Below are 16,887 nucleotides of genomic sequence, written 5' to 3'. Positions count from 1 at the left end.
GTGAGGTTTTCACCTTCGTGGTCACCCTTGGGGAGCAGAAGTGCAGGAGCTTTGAAACATTAGGGTGGCAAGTCTTTAGAATACAACCTGGCGGAGCCTCAGTAATTAAGGTTTGGCACCCCGAATTGTCTCAGCTTTCTCTATTTGTGCTTAATATGTCAACAGCAAAACCGACATTAACTTCTGATGTTACGGTCTATGTACTGAGATACTGACAACCAAAAAATGTAAGCATTTTAAAGAGGAACAACACCTAGCTAAGGCCAAACTGCAAGACCAAGTTCTGCTTAGTCAAGATGCACAGTATCCTGATTCAACAGGTTATGGGTAAAATGTTTGTATTACCAGTCAAGGGTATCCTAAAGCCAAATTATACCCTAACTCCATTTATTGCTCACAGCACCAACCAAGCCTAACTACCAGACTCCACATAGCTGACACTAGGAGTTAGGAAAAGTTTGGAAGTCTTTTTTGTTTCTTTTCTGAAGCTGAAGAAATTTGATGCAGACTACCCAAACCTTTTATAGCTCCATAATATTACTTCACAGTTCCTTTTAAGGACAGAATAGTACATACACTACATAACCATGAGATCAAGTTAGGGAAAAGGATTCAATTTCTCATTATCAAGCAGTGCACAAACCCAGCTCTAAAATTTGGCACCAACTTAGCTTTCAGAATCTTTCACACAGACTTCCAATTTAGTTATAAAACACACCAAATCTTTAAAAGAAAAATCCCACACAGACCAAAGTTGAAAGTGGAATAACCAGAGGTGAAGACTCAGGGAAAGTGGTTTGTGCCAGTAAGGAGGGGAAGGGGGGAGCCACAGCAACTGAAGAGGTTAAAAACTATTTTTTTCATTTTATATCTTATGAACAGAAGAAAGCCTAATATTTTCATCTCCATGCTAGGGAGAGAAATTAAAGCAAAAACAAGACAAGCATGACCCTAGCAACACCAAGACATACTGGAATTCTGAGTCCTCTTATCCAGCAGGAAGTTTGCCATTCCATATGGATGTTCTGTACTACACACTCGTCATGTGATGAGTGGGTGCATATACCTTATGTACAGATATAAAAATAAACATATTTATGTTATATTGTATTATTCTTCCTTCAATATCAAAATAAATCAGTTTTCTATTATTAAAATTTTCTTAAAGTTTAGAGAACTGATTTTTTATTTAGCTATCAAGTAGTTAATCCAGTATATCTAGAATCACTTTGCAATAATTTACGTTGACATGTCCTCACACAAACACTTGAAATTTAGTTCCCAGAATCGTTCTAAAATAGTCAACCAGTGACATCAGGGGAACTACCTTAATTCCAACAAGCCACCAAAAAGAAGATTTTTGTATTTTTAAAGAAAGGCAGGATGCACTATTCAAACCCACTGATCACAACACTGAATATGGAAGATCCTATACAGACCGCTTACAGCTCTGCTTCAAAAAAGCATAGGGAATTCAAGAAAACTCCTTTCTAATCTGTTTTGTTATTTAATCCTACGTGGCACAACACCTGAATGGTGTCTCCGCAACACTGAACCATCGAAGTTCAGAGCATGACTGCAGGTATTTATTAAAGCCCAAATATTTTTTTGCATTTTTAACTATACAGACCTGTTAAAATTTTTAATTCTGCTCACATGACTCAGTAAAAGTCACTGATCAAGAAACACAAACTCCTCTCCTAAGATTTTTCAGATAATGTATAAAACATTCCGTATAACATATATAATGAATCTACACCTACAGGAGCCTGCAAATTATAAGCTAAAAATCACAAGTTTAGGTTATTAGACTGTTTTCTTTCAAGAACTACTCCAACTAAATAAGCTGAATTCTAAGCACTTAAAGAGAAATATGGGTAACTTGAGAAGAATTTTTTAATTTAGTTCAAAATACATTAGACACAGAGGCCATTTCCATGCCAAGTTTAAGACACACAAAAACGTTTTCACAGTATTACAGAACCCAGAATAAAGGATTTGTAAAAATCACTGGACACTTAGCTGTAGCAATGATATTGCACAACACTACAAATTAAATATTGCATTCTACTTCACACTGAAACAGGAATGTGCAAATATTTGTGTGCTTCGTTGACATGTTATTTCTTGACCCTGCTTGCATAGGAACCATCAAATAAAAGTGTAATAGCGTACTAAAGATTTAATTCTTGCATAACAAGAGCCTGAACTTAGGCCTTCCTTCACTTTCCATTTGCCTTTCATCAGGATCCCAGGGCGATACAGCACTATTTAATAAAGTTTGGGAAAGGGAAAATGACACTGGCCAGTCGGTCTAATATTAAATGCACACATAAACCAGTGTCAATCCCACCAGCAGACAACAGAACCATACAGGTAAAGATAAGACCAATCAAAACTTAAATTTTAAGGAACAAACTAATTTACAATGCAGAGTTTTAACCTACTCAAGATAGCTGCATGTTCCTCTGAACACCCTACTTGCAGGGAAGAGCAAGCAGGTAAAAGAGGGGCTTTACAGCTTCAGGACAAGGAGCGAATGATGCTAAAGAATAAAAGACAAACAGAGAAACCCTCACCCTGCTCTTTTAGCTGCCTTATGTTTAGAAAGATTAATACATTAATTTTATTATTCTAGGATTTTATTTTAATTCTATGCAAAAAGAACTGCTTTGGTAGTCCAGCCTCAGGAATTAAATTTCAAGATATCGATTTCAATGTTCAATCTCAAATTTAAGAAACCTATGCAAATGCTTGCATTTGCGTTCACAGCTATAAATTCTCAGTAGTTTCATAAAAAAAGGAATATGCTTCCATGTCTTTAAACCTCAGATGCTAAGAACTTCTTATATTAAAGGACACAGCAGTGTTTTTCCAATAACTAACTTTGTAGGTGGTAACTTTTAGGATAGAAGGACCAAAAAACCCAAAAAAGCCCAAACAAAAAACTAACTCCAAAACCCCACCAGCCCCTGAACAATCCGAAGTTTTCATTCACTTGGGACTTCTCATAGGTGTAAAGCACTGCTATTTTGTTAACACACTGTAAAATGTCCAGAAACCTTCATTTCAGTGCCTCCGAAATTCAGAGTTACATCACACAGAAATCCTCATGCTTTCTTACCCCTTAAAAAAAAAAAAATAATACCCATTTATCCGATAAAGCCCACTGAAATGCTCAAGAAATTAATATGGACTATCACCTGTGTTCCTGGTGGACCAAATACATACAGCTTTGATACCCAGAAACAGAAATCCTGCAATGTCAAAATTAAGAACGCCAGCATTTACATAACCAAGCCTTATTGCTGGAAGTTTTATAAAGTATTAAAATTATGACCTTGTAATTTTTCACTGCATTCATTTTATTTATTCAAGATAATGTAAGGAATCAAAATTTATTGGTATGTTTACAGTTTGGGAAATTCTGCTCTTAAGGCAAAAGTATGCTTGCTTTTGAAAATCAGTCTCTTGACAGAGTCCAAAAAAGATTGGCAAGGGGAGATATTTTGTAGTTTCGAAGAAGAATACAGTAAAACGAAGGGGCTAATTTATTCCATTTTTTTCAAGGAGCATGACTAATTATATTAATTCACTCCTCCTGCACCAACTTCTTTCTTATGCAGTTTATTACAAAACAAAATTGAACATAACCTAACAAATCATCCAAGTCTACAAATTCTAAAGTCTGAAATACTTTTCCCAATTTTCTTGTGAGAACAAACCAGCTCCTCAGTAAGGTTAGTTCACGTTCTGGATGTCCACAGGGCTACACAGAGATTTGGACTGGCAAATAAAGGTACAACCAAAAACTTCAACCTTTATTCTGAATTCTCTTCAGGTTTTTAGCTACAAGAAACTCACATGCTAGTCAACACTGGTAACTTAGGGTTTAGTTTACTTCGATTTAGTTCTGGACCAACAGAACTGGTATTTCTTTATTTCCATTAACACCTAAAATTGATAGATTCATGGGGTAACTGCTGTTACTTAAAACCCTCTCTATGGCTGGGACCAACAGACATTCCCCTGTAACTCAGATTTAATGCTGTGAAAAGGGGTATTCTGAAAAGCAGACTTAAGGGCAGTATGACTGTTTATGAAAGCTATATGCTCCCAAGTCAAATTTAATATCAAGCTCAGATCTTAGTTTCTCAAACATCACCATTAATCACAACAAGATATTAAAATAAATATAAAGCAGTTACACTGTTCAAAGGCCTTCAGTATTATTTTACACTTGGCAACGAATAGTTGCCAACTACTCAAACTCCATCCCCTTTTGCTAGCTGGGATATCATCCAGATCTTACCTGGTGTTTTTACCTTAAGTGATTTATTCAATATAGCGACAAGCAGAGCAGTGATGAACCCACTAGATATCAGAAGTAGTCTGAATATTCGCAAGAGGTGGAAAAGTAAAAATTTCAAAGTATACTCTTAAGCGTGAACACTTAATCAGAAATAAAGTGTGGGGGCATGCACGTAACACAAATACGCGTGTTCCACAAGTGACAGCCTGGCTTGGCACGGTAACACATTGACTGTGCTGCACATTTTGGTACAACCTTTAAGATCTTTGCTGAGGTACTCAAAAACAAAGAAACAATTAACATCAGACCAATAGTAGTACTTTGTATTGTTCCTGTTCTCACTTCAAAACCAAGTTGTCCCTTGAGAGGTGCAGTGTATTCACATGCTTCATACAAGTTTGTTGGAACCGGTGCCATCACATCACTACCTTTTTTCCACGTCCAAAATGCAATCTCACATCCAGTCCTGAGTGTCTGATTTGGAAGGCTGTTTAAGTACTATTCATGTAACATATTTCCAAAATCCATGAAGTTTTACCTATGCATTCCAGTGTTCTACTTTGATTTAAGAATGGCCACATTCTCAGGTCAAGAAAGTTGTCTTAGATGCAATTTACTCTCACATTGCTGTCCTTTGATGAACTACAAATGCAAATGTCAATTTCTCAAAAATAAGCATCCACAGGACACCAAACTCATTTTAACTTGTGAAGTGGTTTTGATTATTCATTTATTGCTATCAGATCACTCTAAAAGAATAGGTTACCAATAGCTAAGTTGCACTTCCATTAAAAAAAAAAAAAAAACATTTACCTAAACAATTGCCATTCAACATAAAAATCACTCCATGTTACAACCTTCCAATAGCCATTCAAGATCTGCACATAAGCTTCTTGCATTTGAGGAAAAATTCTAAGTGAGGATTCAGGAAATTTTAAGCAAGGCAAGGGTAAAATAATTTATCAGATAAATTCTCCTCATTACCACACCGTTCTTCTAGATAGGACAATGAATTCACAGAAGGGTGATCGATAACGCAGTCTCACTCTGCTCCTGAAGATCAAAGTATGCGTTTGCTACAACAAAATGAATGCTACAAAAGGAATATGAGTTCAGCGGAGAAAAGATTAAATGCTTTCTTTGAATATAAAACAATCTTACTCCATTATAATTTATTAATTGGGATAAGACTCATGAAATGCTCTAGATTGTTTTCAGGAAGATACAAAGGACTAGGAAAAAAATCCTAATACATTTACATAAGTCAGTGTTAATGAAGTAATTTTTTCCGAAACACACAGTATTTAGATTAGCCCTTGCTTCCTTTATGTACATACACCCCAATTCCCACAGTTTCAAGACTCCAGAACTATGATAGTCCTTTCTGCATTAACATATCCTATGTTACATTAAAAAGGCCATTTCAAAATAAAAATGGCTTTCCTATGCTCACACAGTAGGAACTAAGGTGTTACGGACATCTACAGACAGCAGCACACCTGCTCGTAGTAAATCGTAACTGGGGGGGAAAAAAGAGAAATGCTGAAAAGAGACTTAGCACTCCCTATTGAAATAGTAGAAAATAAGTTAAACAGACGTCTAAGTTTCAGTCACATTCTAAGATGTTAAAAGTTGTCTTAGACTCTTTTCTGTATTTTCAAGGGTGAGGCCTAACACAATCTAAAAATAATATTAACCCCATCTAAAAATCTAGCATAGACAAGGCAGCGTGCACCTTAACTTTATGAGTTTAAATGCATATGAAGACTGGTCTCAGCACACAACAAAAAGCTAGCTTCGCATTCAGGGTTTGTACATCAAATGCTGCAGAGGAATATTTACGTAGCCTTTGATAGCTGACTTACATCTGACTTTTAGAAATATAAGATTCAAAACCTTGGCAAGAACTAAGCCTCCAATCTGCATACACTTGCACTCCAGTTCAACTTAGTTTTAATACCGTCTTTGATAGGACTGTTCCAGGTTTCAAGAAGTTAAGCAATATCACGTATCATAATATCAGTGATCTTAATCACCAGGAGCACACATTTATGCTTCCTCTTCCCGCCCCCCATGTACTTTAAATTATTTCCGCTTTTCAGTTTCCATCATTAAAGATGCCAAGTTCACTTCTGCCTCCCCATTCTCTTATTTTAGAAAAAGGCACAGCCTGAACGGCAAATATTCCACAGGAAGATGTTGTTTTGCAGTGTTAACTCCAAGGGGGGGCTGATGAGCACGTGGGACAAATTCAATTTGGTATTGGATGAGACTGCAAGAAATGTGTCAGACTAAGGTTAATGAGCATTTCCATTAGATTTGCCCTTTGGTGGGTTTTTTTAAGAATTATGCTAAAAAAGCATGCCCAAGACTTCTCCACCCTAACCAAATAAAACTCAAGTACTCAAAAAAATCAAACCAGGAACCAACAGTACCCTGTACACAAACAATTTATTATATGTACTCAATTAAATTCAAGTATAATTTTTGCACAAAATACCATGCTAGCAAAACAAAGACAGCTAAAACAATACATAAGATCTACAGCACTTTCTTCTACAGTAAATATTGAGGCCTTAACATTCACTTTAATAGCTGTCTACAAAAGAGAACACTCAAGCAGCTTAGTGTTATTGCTATTAATATCAAAAGAAATGGAGGTATACTGCTTTGTACTAACTTTAGAAATAAGTTGCCAAGTTCCTTAAAGCACTAACTTACAATAAAGCTGGGCATTAGGAGAGAAGTGCAGGTCTCCCGTTCACACCAGGTATTTAACTCACATTACTGTATTTTCTTACCAGCCAGGAACCCAGCTTTCCTTCCTAAGCCACACAAATACCTTCCAAACTTGTCTCTAGGGTAACATGTTACAGCCTTTTACAGCCACCTCGAAAGCTCAGATGAACATCATTCAAAATACAACCATACTCCCCTACTCTGAAATAAATCTGCTGTAACTTTAAAATGCCTCTTGAAAACTGTGCCTTACAACTGGCCCAGCTACGCTTTGAAAACAACTAGGAACAGAACTTTACGTTGAAATCTCTTGAAGGATTTCAAAGGCTGACTCCAAGTGCTTCCCACAACAGAATTTCAAATGGCATTTCAGCAGGATAAAGCTACTGGAATCTGTACTACAAACAACTAGACAAGTTCTCTCAATTTTTGATGAACTCACCAGAGGACACAGCTAGAAATCAGAGCAGATAGCTATTACTTTCCTGAATTTGACTGAGAAATTCAACAAAGTCATTGGTAAGGCTGCTTTCTCCTTTCAGAAGCAGGATTTATAAGCCATTTGCTCAGTGCCCGTGCCCCTGCCCCTGTAGATACTGCTTTCCAGCTCCACAGAAAGCAAGTTTAGCTTATGCTCCTAGGTCTGTTTTTCCCAGTACACTTGCAATTTCCTAATAAACAGCCCATGTATTTACTGAATATGCCCTTTCTTACTCTAAGCTCAGCAGCTAACTTGGTGTGTTCTAACACCTTAGGGACATTAAGCAGTTAAAGCAAGATACTGAATGTGCGGACAAACTCATCTAAGCAGAAGCAGCAAGATATAGTACAGGGTGACTTCTTACCTGAAACTTTGTTTCTGGGCTTCAGATCCACCAATCCAGAATGAAAGGGGATTCGAATGGGTTTTCCTTCTCAGACTTGTCTGTTAAAAGAGAGCAGCCAATCATCTTCAGCTTGGTGTATCTACTTCTTTCTTGAATGAAATCCCAATTACGTACTCCTAATGCTGTTAGAGAGACAAGGCAGCCTAGGCACCTTACCAGTCCGGTAACAACTACGTTAGCAGGGTCATCGGATTGGTGGATCTAAGACAAAGAAACGGATTTAAGGACAAGAACTTGCTCTTTCCCCTACCCTGAATCACCCAATGGACAACAAGAGTTTTGGGACTACAGCTTGCTTTGCAAAGATTAAGGAAGATGAGAAGAACCTACACTGCAAATTAACGAAGCGAATCCTAAAGCTTCAGCCACCAGCTTTCACCTCACAAGCCTGCTCCATTAACTGCCAGAACAGTAATACACAGGTTTTCAAAACAGTCCAAGTTCTCCTAACTTGCCATATAGGTGCTCTAGAGCATTTTATTGCAACGATTATTTCCCTGTTTCCAGATTCAAGATGACCTGACTTGCCTTACACGTCTGCAGCACAAAGATAGAGTCTTCAAGACACTTATGATCTGAATAACTGCACTGTTCAGTATCACTGTGCCTCTGGAAAAGAATTAGAAGTAAGCCAGCCAAGGCGTGCTACTCAAGAAAAAGTCACCTCTTACTGAGCAAGATGATAAAAGGCCTTTATCCAGTACTTTCAGCAGTACACGTAGAGTGACTAATTTAAAGCAGCTTTAACAATAAACCTAAGAGAAGATGGAGTCTGCAGAAAACCCACACTATGTGTGCAACAGAAAGTATACCCTAGAGAAACCAGACTGCGTGCCTTCCAGTCAGATCTTCAGAAAGCTTGAGATAAGGCCTACAAAATTTCCTCTAACAGGAGCCAGAAGCAACAGCAATGTTTTCTAGAACACAATGCTGCAACACACACAGAAGACCGTGCCACCGCTGTCTCTCACCCTTTCCTCTGCTGCGCAAGCCCTCTGGAGAGCAGAACCAAGCATTCTTCAGCCTCCACAACTGTGCCCCATGTCTCAAAGCACCAGCAGCTCAGAGAAGGGTGGGAGAAACTGCCACTGTTCCCAGCTGTGCCAAGAAACTCTTGATGAGGACAGTCATGACCCTGACTGACCAGAGCTACCCAAAGAAAGGAGCGTCTTCATTGTGGGGCGATTTTCTGTTTTTCTACCACTGGTAAAGCAATACTCAATTATAGGGTGACATTTCAAGGACAAAGCAGCACTGTCAGCTTGATACCATGTCCAATTTATGATTTTTTTAAGGCTGCCAAGTAATGCGATAAGATGTCAAGGCATATGACTCAGAATTTCAAGAGTACAATATAGCTTAGTAAGAAGCCAGCTATCAAAAGTATATAAATGTACTGATCTGCTAAGTCACAACAGAGCCAGCGGGGTGTTGGAAGGAGAGGCACTACACCATGAAGGCATTCCTTAAAAGTATTTGCGTTATAGCACAGGTCTGATTTTTGTCTCAAGAAGCGTTGGTGTGATGGAGACAGCCTGAATATCAAGTTTCCCTGGCTAGTCCTTCCCTGCCCAAATAGTATTGCCTAAAAGATTGTCTTTCAAATACAAGCTATAATTGTAACAATGAGCTTTGCAAATAGATTCTGAGTATAGATTTTCAAAGAGCTGTAAGTATTTTTGTCCGAAATCTTTAAACTGGCTTGACTGAAAAGGATGGAAGATTTGAACACATCACATTGTGCAAGCCATCCTGAAATACAAACACACGCCTCATGAAAAGGCAAACAATGGAAGTTGTCGTAACTTCTTTTGTACCAAAATTCTGTATTCAAGAACTCTTCAACAGGATGAAACTCAGAATGCAGCCCCGCAGCTCCTAACACTGAATATATGACTGTGGTTCTCCTCTGAGTCAATGTGCAAAACAAAATCTTGCAGCATTGCCACAGCTAGAAGTTGACCCGAAAAGCTTATGCGTTTACCCACAAAGCACATCAGTCCTTATTCCTAACAAGTAGGTACCTACCTACATCTTAAAAATTTCTGACTGTATTCATACAAAAAATGGGCCCAGGAAGCTGAACTACTCTTTGATCTCAAATAACAATTGTAATTCCCTGGGGTAGAAGTACAGAGATGTAAGTCCTGAGGGGACCTGGATTAACAAAGCAATGAAGAAACAACATGCCTTCAAACGCTCCCCATTGTTAATTTAGCCTGCATGAGAAGCAAATTAAGTTTCCAAAAAGAGTCAGTGCTTTTTTTTATTAAAATACAAATGGCATTGTGTTATTTTTGCATTATCTGGTCTCTGTTGTGCACTACTCGCACTGGGAAACGCGTGGAAGTAGCACAGGAAAACAGAGTAGGCTGTCAGATGTCACACCACTGAGCTCATGAATACACCAATAAACTGGGGAAGGAAGGGATTTTCCAGAAAAAGTGGATTTTCTGCAAATAATTAAGTACTAGCAGTACCATGAAAATCAAACCGAGAAATCAGATTATATAACAACATAAACAGTGGCCTTAGTATAAAGAAGACATCACCAGAGAAAAAAGCTGGAATGTAAGTATTGTTATTAATCAGCATTAATTTAAACAACTCAGTAAATATTCTCATTTCCCTTCAATTTACTTTCTCCTTTGCAACAAAAAAAAAAATTACTTGTCACAGAGCAGCCCTCTTATGACCATGGTCTCTTAACTCTCTCCCACACATCATTCTGGCACGTTTGCTGCAACATCCATTTCATTTTAAACCCATCAGCAATCTCACTTTGCACACTGCTGCACAAGCACTCAGAGCAGCACAGGAAGATGAAACTGAAAATGCCAAAGCAACAGTGACCTCTAAACTTCACAGCAATAAAATGTAACGCATCAAAAGACATACATCAAGTGGATTTAACAAGTAGCGAAGGTGTTTTAGAAAACACACATGAAATGAAAAGGTACATCATCCTTCAAAGAATGTTCCCAAGTCTCTCTAAGGGTACATCCTGTAACAAGGCAGCTTGTTTTGCTGAGATGCTGCTTGCAACACTCATCGGTGACCCAAATTTTCAGCACCGTTCAACAACTCTAAGGGATACAGTCAGCACAGTCTGAAATGCAGAAATGGCATACATGTGCTTTACAACTTTTTAAAGGAGCAACCCCACAGCACTTCAGAAAGGGCAGCTGGCACGCATACCAGCATGCCTGCGGAGATGTGATCTCATTCCACAGTGACACCTGGACGCTGGATTTACAAGCACAATTCGGGAGCCCCAGGTTCCACACCAGAGCTCACAGGCAACGCACCACCCTGAAAACTACCCGGCAGTGCTCACACACAGGAAGCTAAATTCGTGTTTCAGGCAGCAAGGGAACTTTCTGCTGCATCTTACTTGCTCAGCATTGTTGCAAAGTCTGGAAAATATAGCAGTGGTAGAAAATTTAACTGCATTGTGAAGCAAAAAAACCCATCTCTGAATCTCAAGTGAGATTTAAAAAGCCTTTGGTGAAACACCAGTTTTTAGCCTCCCCATGAAACCATAACATCTTTCTATTAAGAGCTAAAAGCAATTCAGCTTCTGAATTTTCTCTACATATAAAGCATCTGCAGTTTTCCTTTACTTGTAAAAACTGATGGCTGCTGCTATAATTATCACAAACTTCAGATAACTTTTTCTTTACAACCTCTCTTCTGCAACTTCATATTCTCCTTCTTCCCTTTGCCACCCCATTTCCCCAGTCTATTGTTTCATCCAACCCTTCCCAAAAGATACCACTTTCCACACTTCTTTGTCCGCCTCTCTCATTTCATCATCACTCTGCTGGCTCTAAATGCAGTTGCCTTGCTTGAACTAATTTTCTTAAGCTCTTCCTTCCCGTTTTCTGCACTGCTGCCGAAGTCCAGCAATCTATTCTCTTTATTTTTGCATCCTTCCTCTTAACAAGCACTCTCTGAAATGTGACTGTCACTCTGATAGCCTATGTAGCAGCACAGATCTTGCATTCCCTGCCCCGAAGGTTCATCTGTGCCTTCCCAACAGCCATCTAACCACCACCTCTTCAGATATCTGCTCTAGCCATTTCCCCGCCTCCCCGCCTCCCGCCCCACATATGCAACTGTCCAGCATGCCATCAACTGCATGCTTTAATGTCTGACACACAGCTCTCAAACCTGCTAATTTAGCTACTGAAGATTAAAAGGATAATTGCAGATAGATTGTTATCTGGTCAAATAAAGCACAACTAGTTTACACACAGGTTTACAAATGTCTTACTAACTCTCATCTACTCACAGCCTTTAAGAACCAATCACATTTTAGCTAGAACAATCCCTCCTTTGTTTCAGATGCAGAGATGATCACCGACTAGTCCATCTGTATCTCTATTGCTACAGAAGTAAACTCTTTGAAGGATTCCTCTAAGAACATGCAGAAAAAAATGCACAAAAATGTAACTGCCTACTTGGCTTGCAATGACTGAGACAGGGAAGAAAAAAAGCCAGAACAGCCTTACTGAGATATATATACAGCAGCTGTATTTTAGTTTCCAAACAGAATCCTAAGATTTATTTTGCACTGTAAAGCTTTAAATAGTTTGGGGGCACAGCCATCTCCAGTTGCAGTAACCCAAGGAACTTCAGGTACTGCTGGCATGATTTACAGAAGAAGTTGCTGCTGGCAAGGCATGCCTGCATGAAATACTTTATTCTGAGACTATTACCTTTTTAATTTGAAGACCTTCATCTCACATCAAAGTTCTGCCAGGAGAAACTGAAAGACTTTTGGCAAGATGTTAAATTATAGTTCTTCATTTATTATTTACAGAAGCACTTAAACACTGGACACTTTTATGAGAGAGACATTCTAGATGGTGAAGGTGGTGTATTAGGAAGAATATTTCCATATATATATAAATATGACTTTAAGATACAAATGATGATACAGTGTAAACAAGTGCTTCTCAGTTTTATTCCTACGCATGGTCTTTCCATAACCCTTTCATGCTACTACCATGGAGAAGTGTTACACTGAATTTAAACTGCCAACTCTGCAGCAGGGGGATCTGTGTTTGGAGAACAGCACGTGCATCAAAGACACAGTGGAAAGGCTGATGATTGTAAGCTCAGTAAGCGTGAGAATTTACACACAGTTGGCTTCCTGCTTCAGTAACCATGTCCCATAGGTGTCTGGTGGGCACAACAGTCTGGGAGCAACACTTTTTTTTTTTTTTTTACTATCCACATCTTATGCTGCATGGAGTTCACTCCACAAATGTGTAACTTTTTAACCGGTACAAAAACCATTATTTGCCATACTTATGTTTACTTTCACAACCACTTTAATACAAACTAAGCAGCTAACTACCCCCTACTTTGAAAGCCTGCTGGTAAAACAAAAGTATGGTTCAATGAAGCTTCCTGAAAAAATGAGAAACACAAGGTATCGAAGGCAAACGCACAGAACCATTTTGATGTGGCTGAACACCACAGATTTTATATGCAACGCAGAATCTCTAGGTAAAAAAAAAAAAAACCTACTTCACAAGGCATTGTTGTTGGTACTTCACCTTAAGAAAGAAAAAAGTTTGGTTCTTTAAAAAGGTTACAGTTATCTAATTTCACAGAGAAAATCAAAACCAGGGGAAGAAAGAGCCCTTTCAATCATTTTGGCTAGCCCTCCATCTGTTCTGGATTACTTCCTTACTACTCATTTTCTAATAGTTTGCCCACTCACGCAAAGCATTTAACTGAGACAGCATAAGTATGAAGGTATCTGAACTAAAAACAACCCTGTCAGATCTGCTGTTAGCCTAAATCCGGACCTCCCGCAGTCAACACAAGTTAAACTCTGAGGCCTCACACCTCTTGAAATCACCTCTATAGGAAACAGGTACCTTGCCTGTAGAGTTAAGAGACCGTCTGCAAATGAAAGCCATGAACAGTCAGCACCAAATCAACTGCTCATCAAATGGCTAGACAATACGATTTGCAAAACTAGAATAAGACATGTAAAGCCTTAAGCTGTCCTAAAAGATACAGTGACTTCAGAACACTCGCTAAAACTTCATACAGCAAATGAAAGTTCACTCTGAAACCTTGAAATATTTCTCTTAGATTCCAGCTTTAAAAATAGAACAGCATTATTTCAGTGACTGTTTTTTCTTTAAATAAATGCAAACCATCTAGACAGTGAAGGCACAGTTGAAGGCTAGAACATGGTGTTCTGAAACTTCCGTGCAATTAACATGTTGATACATTATCTCTTGTTTATCAGCCACTTCAGAATTACATTGTATTTGCTCCTCAGAACTTTTGCATCACAAATTTGCTCCTGTGTTTACTACAGATTCATCCTTGGCATGGGAGGGAAGTGATCGAGTACCCAAAGCGCATCAAACACAGTCTCCTGTATCAAAGAGAGGCATAAAACATCCTGGGTTTAGTAAACAATAACATTCTTAAAAAGAAAAGTATCCCACCAAGCCTGACACGCCAAGATGATCCCTGGTTTAGGCATGTTTGCCACCAGCATTAACAACCGATACAAGAGTTTGCATGGAATACTGAAATTGCTGACTGAAACCCGGTCAATACAGCTTCTGCTTTGTGTATTTAAACCAATCTGAAGAATCTTATCTTCTACAACACACGAGAAGGCAAATCTCCAAGTCATGTCTTCATCTAGGAATGACTTTCAATTATTTTAGTGAAACATTTAAACACAAGTGCTTCTATGCAAGCCTTTATAAGCTTAAAACTAAATTCAACTACCAACTACATTTTAAAGAGTATCATTTCCTACTGGAAACTACAGAATTAATAGTTTATTGATAAATATAAACATTTAGTAAGATATGTCATACAAGTGGAAGAAATTTGTTTCTTAAACCTCCTACTAGGTAATAAAAAAACTTAATAACCCATCGATATTTGCACTGATTAGCACATTTCCAAGGGTACAACAGTTACCAGCAAAAGTTACATTTGCATCCACTTGCTAATGATTTGGCCTCAAATAGAAGTCACTTCTAAACAGAAGAGCATTTACAAAAAGACAAGCAAGAAAGTGGAGCGAGGTAAACATACCTTCCAGCCTCAAATGCTATTTTAGCACTTCGCATAACCCTAGGCTGAGGAGTATTAGTAATCCTCTGTTCCAGGTAGGAAAAAAAGTCACTAGAACTCACTTTACACTTTGGAAATTCAGCAGACATCTTTTCTGTAGATGACTCGTCCTGTAACAGATACCTGCACAGCTGCCCCCAGCCTTTATCCTCGATGCTGCAGTCCACTAACGCGGAAAGAGTTCTGATGTCACCCACGGTTAAGTGCAAGATCACTGAATCGATAGGGATCAGGAAAGGAGTCTCGCTAAGAACAGCTTTTAAGCTACTGGCCTCAGTGATCAGAAACAAATACAGGCAGAATCAAAGGTTTTCTGGGCTTCCCCCACTTTTCCTTTTTTTCATTTTTCCTTTTGAAAGCAGACAACACTCCAAGAAAGTTCGTATTTTCCAAATCCAGTAGCTTAGCAAGAACTCTACTGGCTAAAAAACCCCATTTAATGTCTTCACTGAACCCAGCTCACCTTTGAAGACCCTTAAATGCATATTTTTTCATTTTATTGCTCAATTCTGCAGTACTACATGAAACGCTGTATGCAAAAGAAAATTATGACAAATAAATTCACAAGATATTTACTGATTATCTTCCCTTCTCAGCTCCTAATTTTTTTACTTTATGTTAATGATCCCTAAAGGCAGCAAAACTATGGCCCCCTAATATTTGGCCACAGAGACCCAAGATTTGCTTATATTAAACAGAAAAACCCTCCTCTTTCTATTGCTTCTATCTGGCCGCCACTGCACTAACCCTTATTTAGCGGCGTAAGCGTTAATTCGGGGTTATAACAAATAACACCAATTAGGTCTAGTTAGATAATACCTTGTGCGCTGGACCGGAGCCCCAGCACCGGTGCTGCCCCGGGGAGCCGGGCCCTGCCCCAGCACCGACACCAGCGGCACCGCCGCTACCGGACCCCCGCAGCCTCACGCCGGGAGTTTAAATACGCCCCCCCCCCCCCGGGCCCGCCAGCCCCCCGCAAGCGCCAGCGGGGCGGGCCCGGGATGCCCGAGGGGGGCTCTGCCGGGAGCACGGCGCTGCCCGGGGGCGGCAGGAGCCCCGGCCCCAGCCCCGCCGCATTTCGCTTTCGGTTTTTGCAGCGTGCCCGCATTGCCCGCGCACCGGGCGCGACCCGCCGCGCCCCCCAGGCCGCCTCTGCCTCCTGGGAGGGGAGGTTTGGGGTGGGCTTTTTTAATTTATTTTATTTTTATTGAAATTAAAGCGCTCGCCGCGGCTCGGCCTGCAGCAGGAGGACCGACGGCGGCCACGGCGGATGGGGGAGCAGTGCGGGGCCCCCCGCGGGGCGTGGGCACCACCGGCCGGGTGGGCCGGGCCCGGCCCCCCCAGCTCACCTTGGCGGCAGGGCCGGACCCGCAGGCCCGGGCGCGGCAGCGGGGCCTGCCGGCGGGCGGGGGGGGAGGGGGGGGCGGGCTGTGGGGAGGGGGCTGCGCGGGAGGCGGGGGTCACTCACCATCAGCTCGATGGTCTTGTCCTCGATCACCGAGTCGGGCTCCATAGCGGCGGGCAGCTCCGCCGCGGCGCCCCGCCCGCCCCCGCCGCCTCCCCGCGCCCGCCAGGCCCCGCTGCCGCCGCTCGCCCCCCCCCCCCGCGCCGGCCGCACGCACGCACGCATGCGCCGACGCACGCACGCTGCGTCCTCCGTAACGTCACGGCGCCCAGAAGCAGTGAGACGCCCCCCGCCCCGCCGCCCCTGCTAACCGACCACAGCTCCCGGCGGCCCCCGCGGCCCCGCGCTGCCATTGGCTGCGGGCGGCTCCCGGCAGCCCCTGCGCGGGACGCGGGGTATCCCGGGTGCTGCCGGGAGCG

The 16,887-nt window shown here is 40.8% G+C and overlaps 1 protein-coding gene across 4 annotated transcripts in view; it reads right to left on the bottom strand.

Moving 5' to 3' along the window:
* The window catches only part of FBXW11 (F-box and WD repeat domain containing 11), a 74,628-nt gene extending 57,964 nt beyond the window's left edge, over positions 1-16,664 (bottom strand). For 2 of the 4 annotated variants that reach the window (XM_056348562.1, XM_056348564.1), the window contains exons 1-2: positions 16,532-16,664; positions 7,897-7,976 (exon numbers count right to left, since the gene is read on the bottom strand). Coding sequence is in view for 2 of the 4 variants with exons in the window: in XM_056348563.1 (XP_056204538.1) it covers positions 16,532-16,576 (45 nt within the window). In the remaining 2 variants the exon portion in view is untranslated. The remainder of the gene's footprint in view (positions 1-7,896; positions 7,977-16,531) is intronic. The other 2 variants (XM_056348563.1, XM_056348561.1) reach the window with 2 other exon arrangements.
* Positions 16,665-16,887: the final 223 nt, after the last annotated feature.

This window comes from Falco biarmicus, chromosome 8, assembly GCF_023638135.1.
Source record: "Falco biarmicus isolate bFalBia1 chromosome 8, bFalBia1.pri, whole genome shotgun sequence".
Taxonomy (NCBI): domain Eukaryota; kingdom Metazoa; phylum Chordata; class Aves; order Falconiformes; family Falconidae; genus Falco; species Falco biarmicus.
This window is presented reverse-complemented; position numbering and strand designations above follow the sequence as displayed.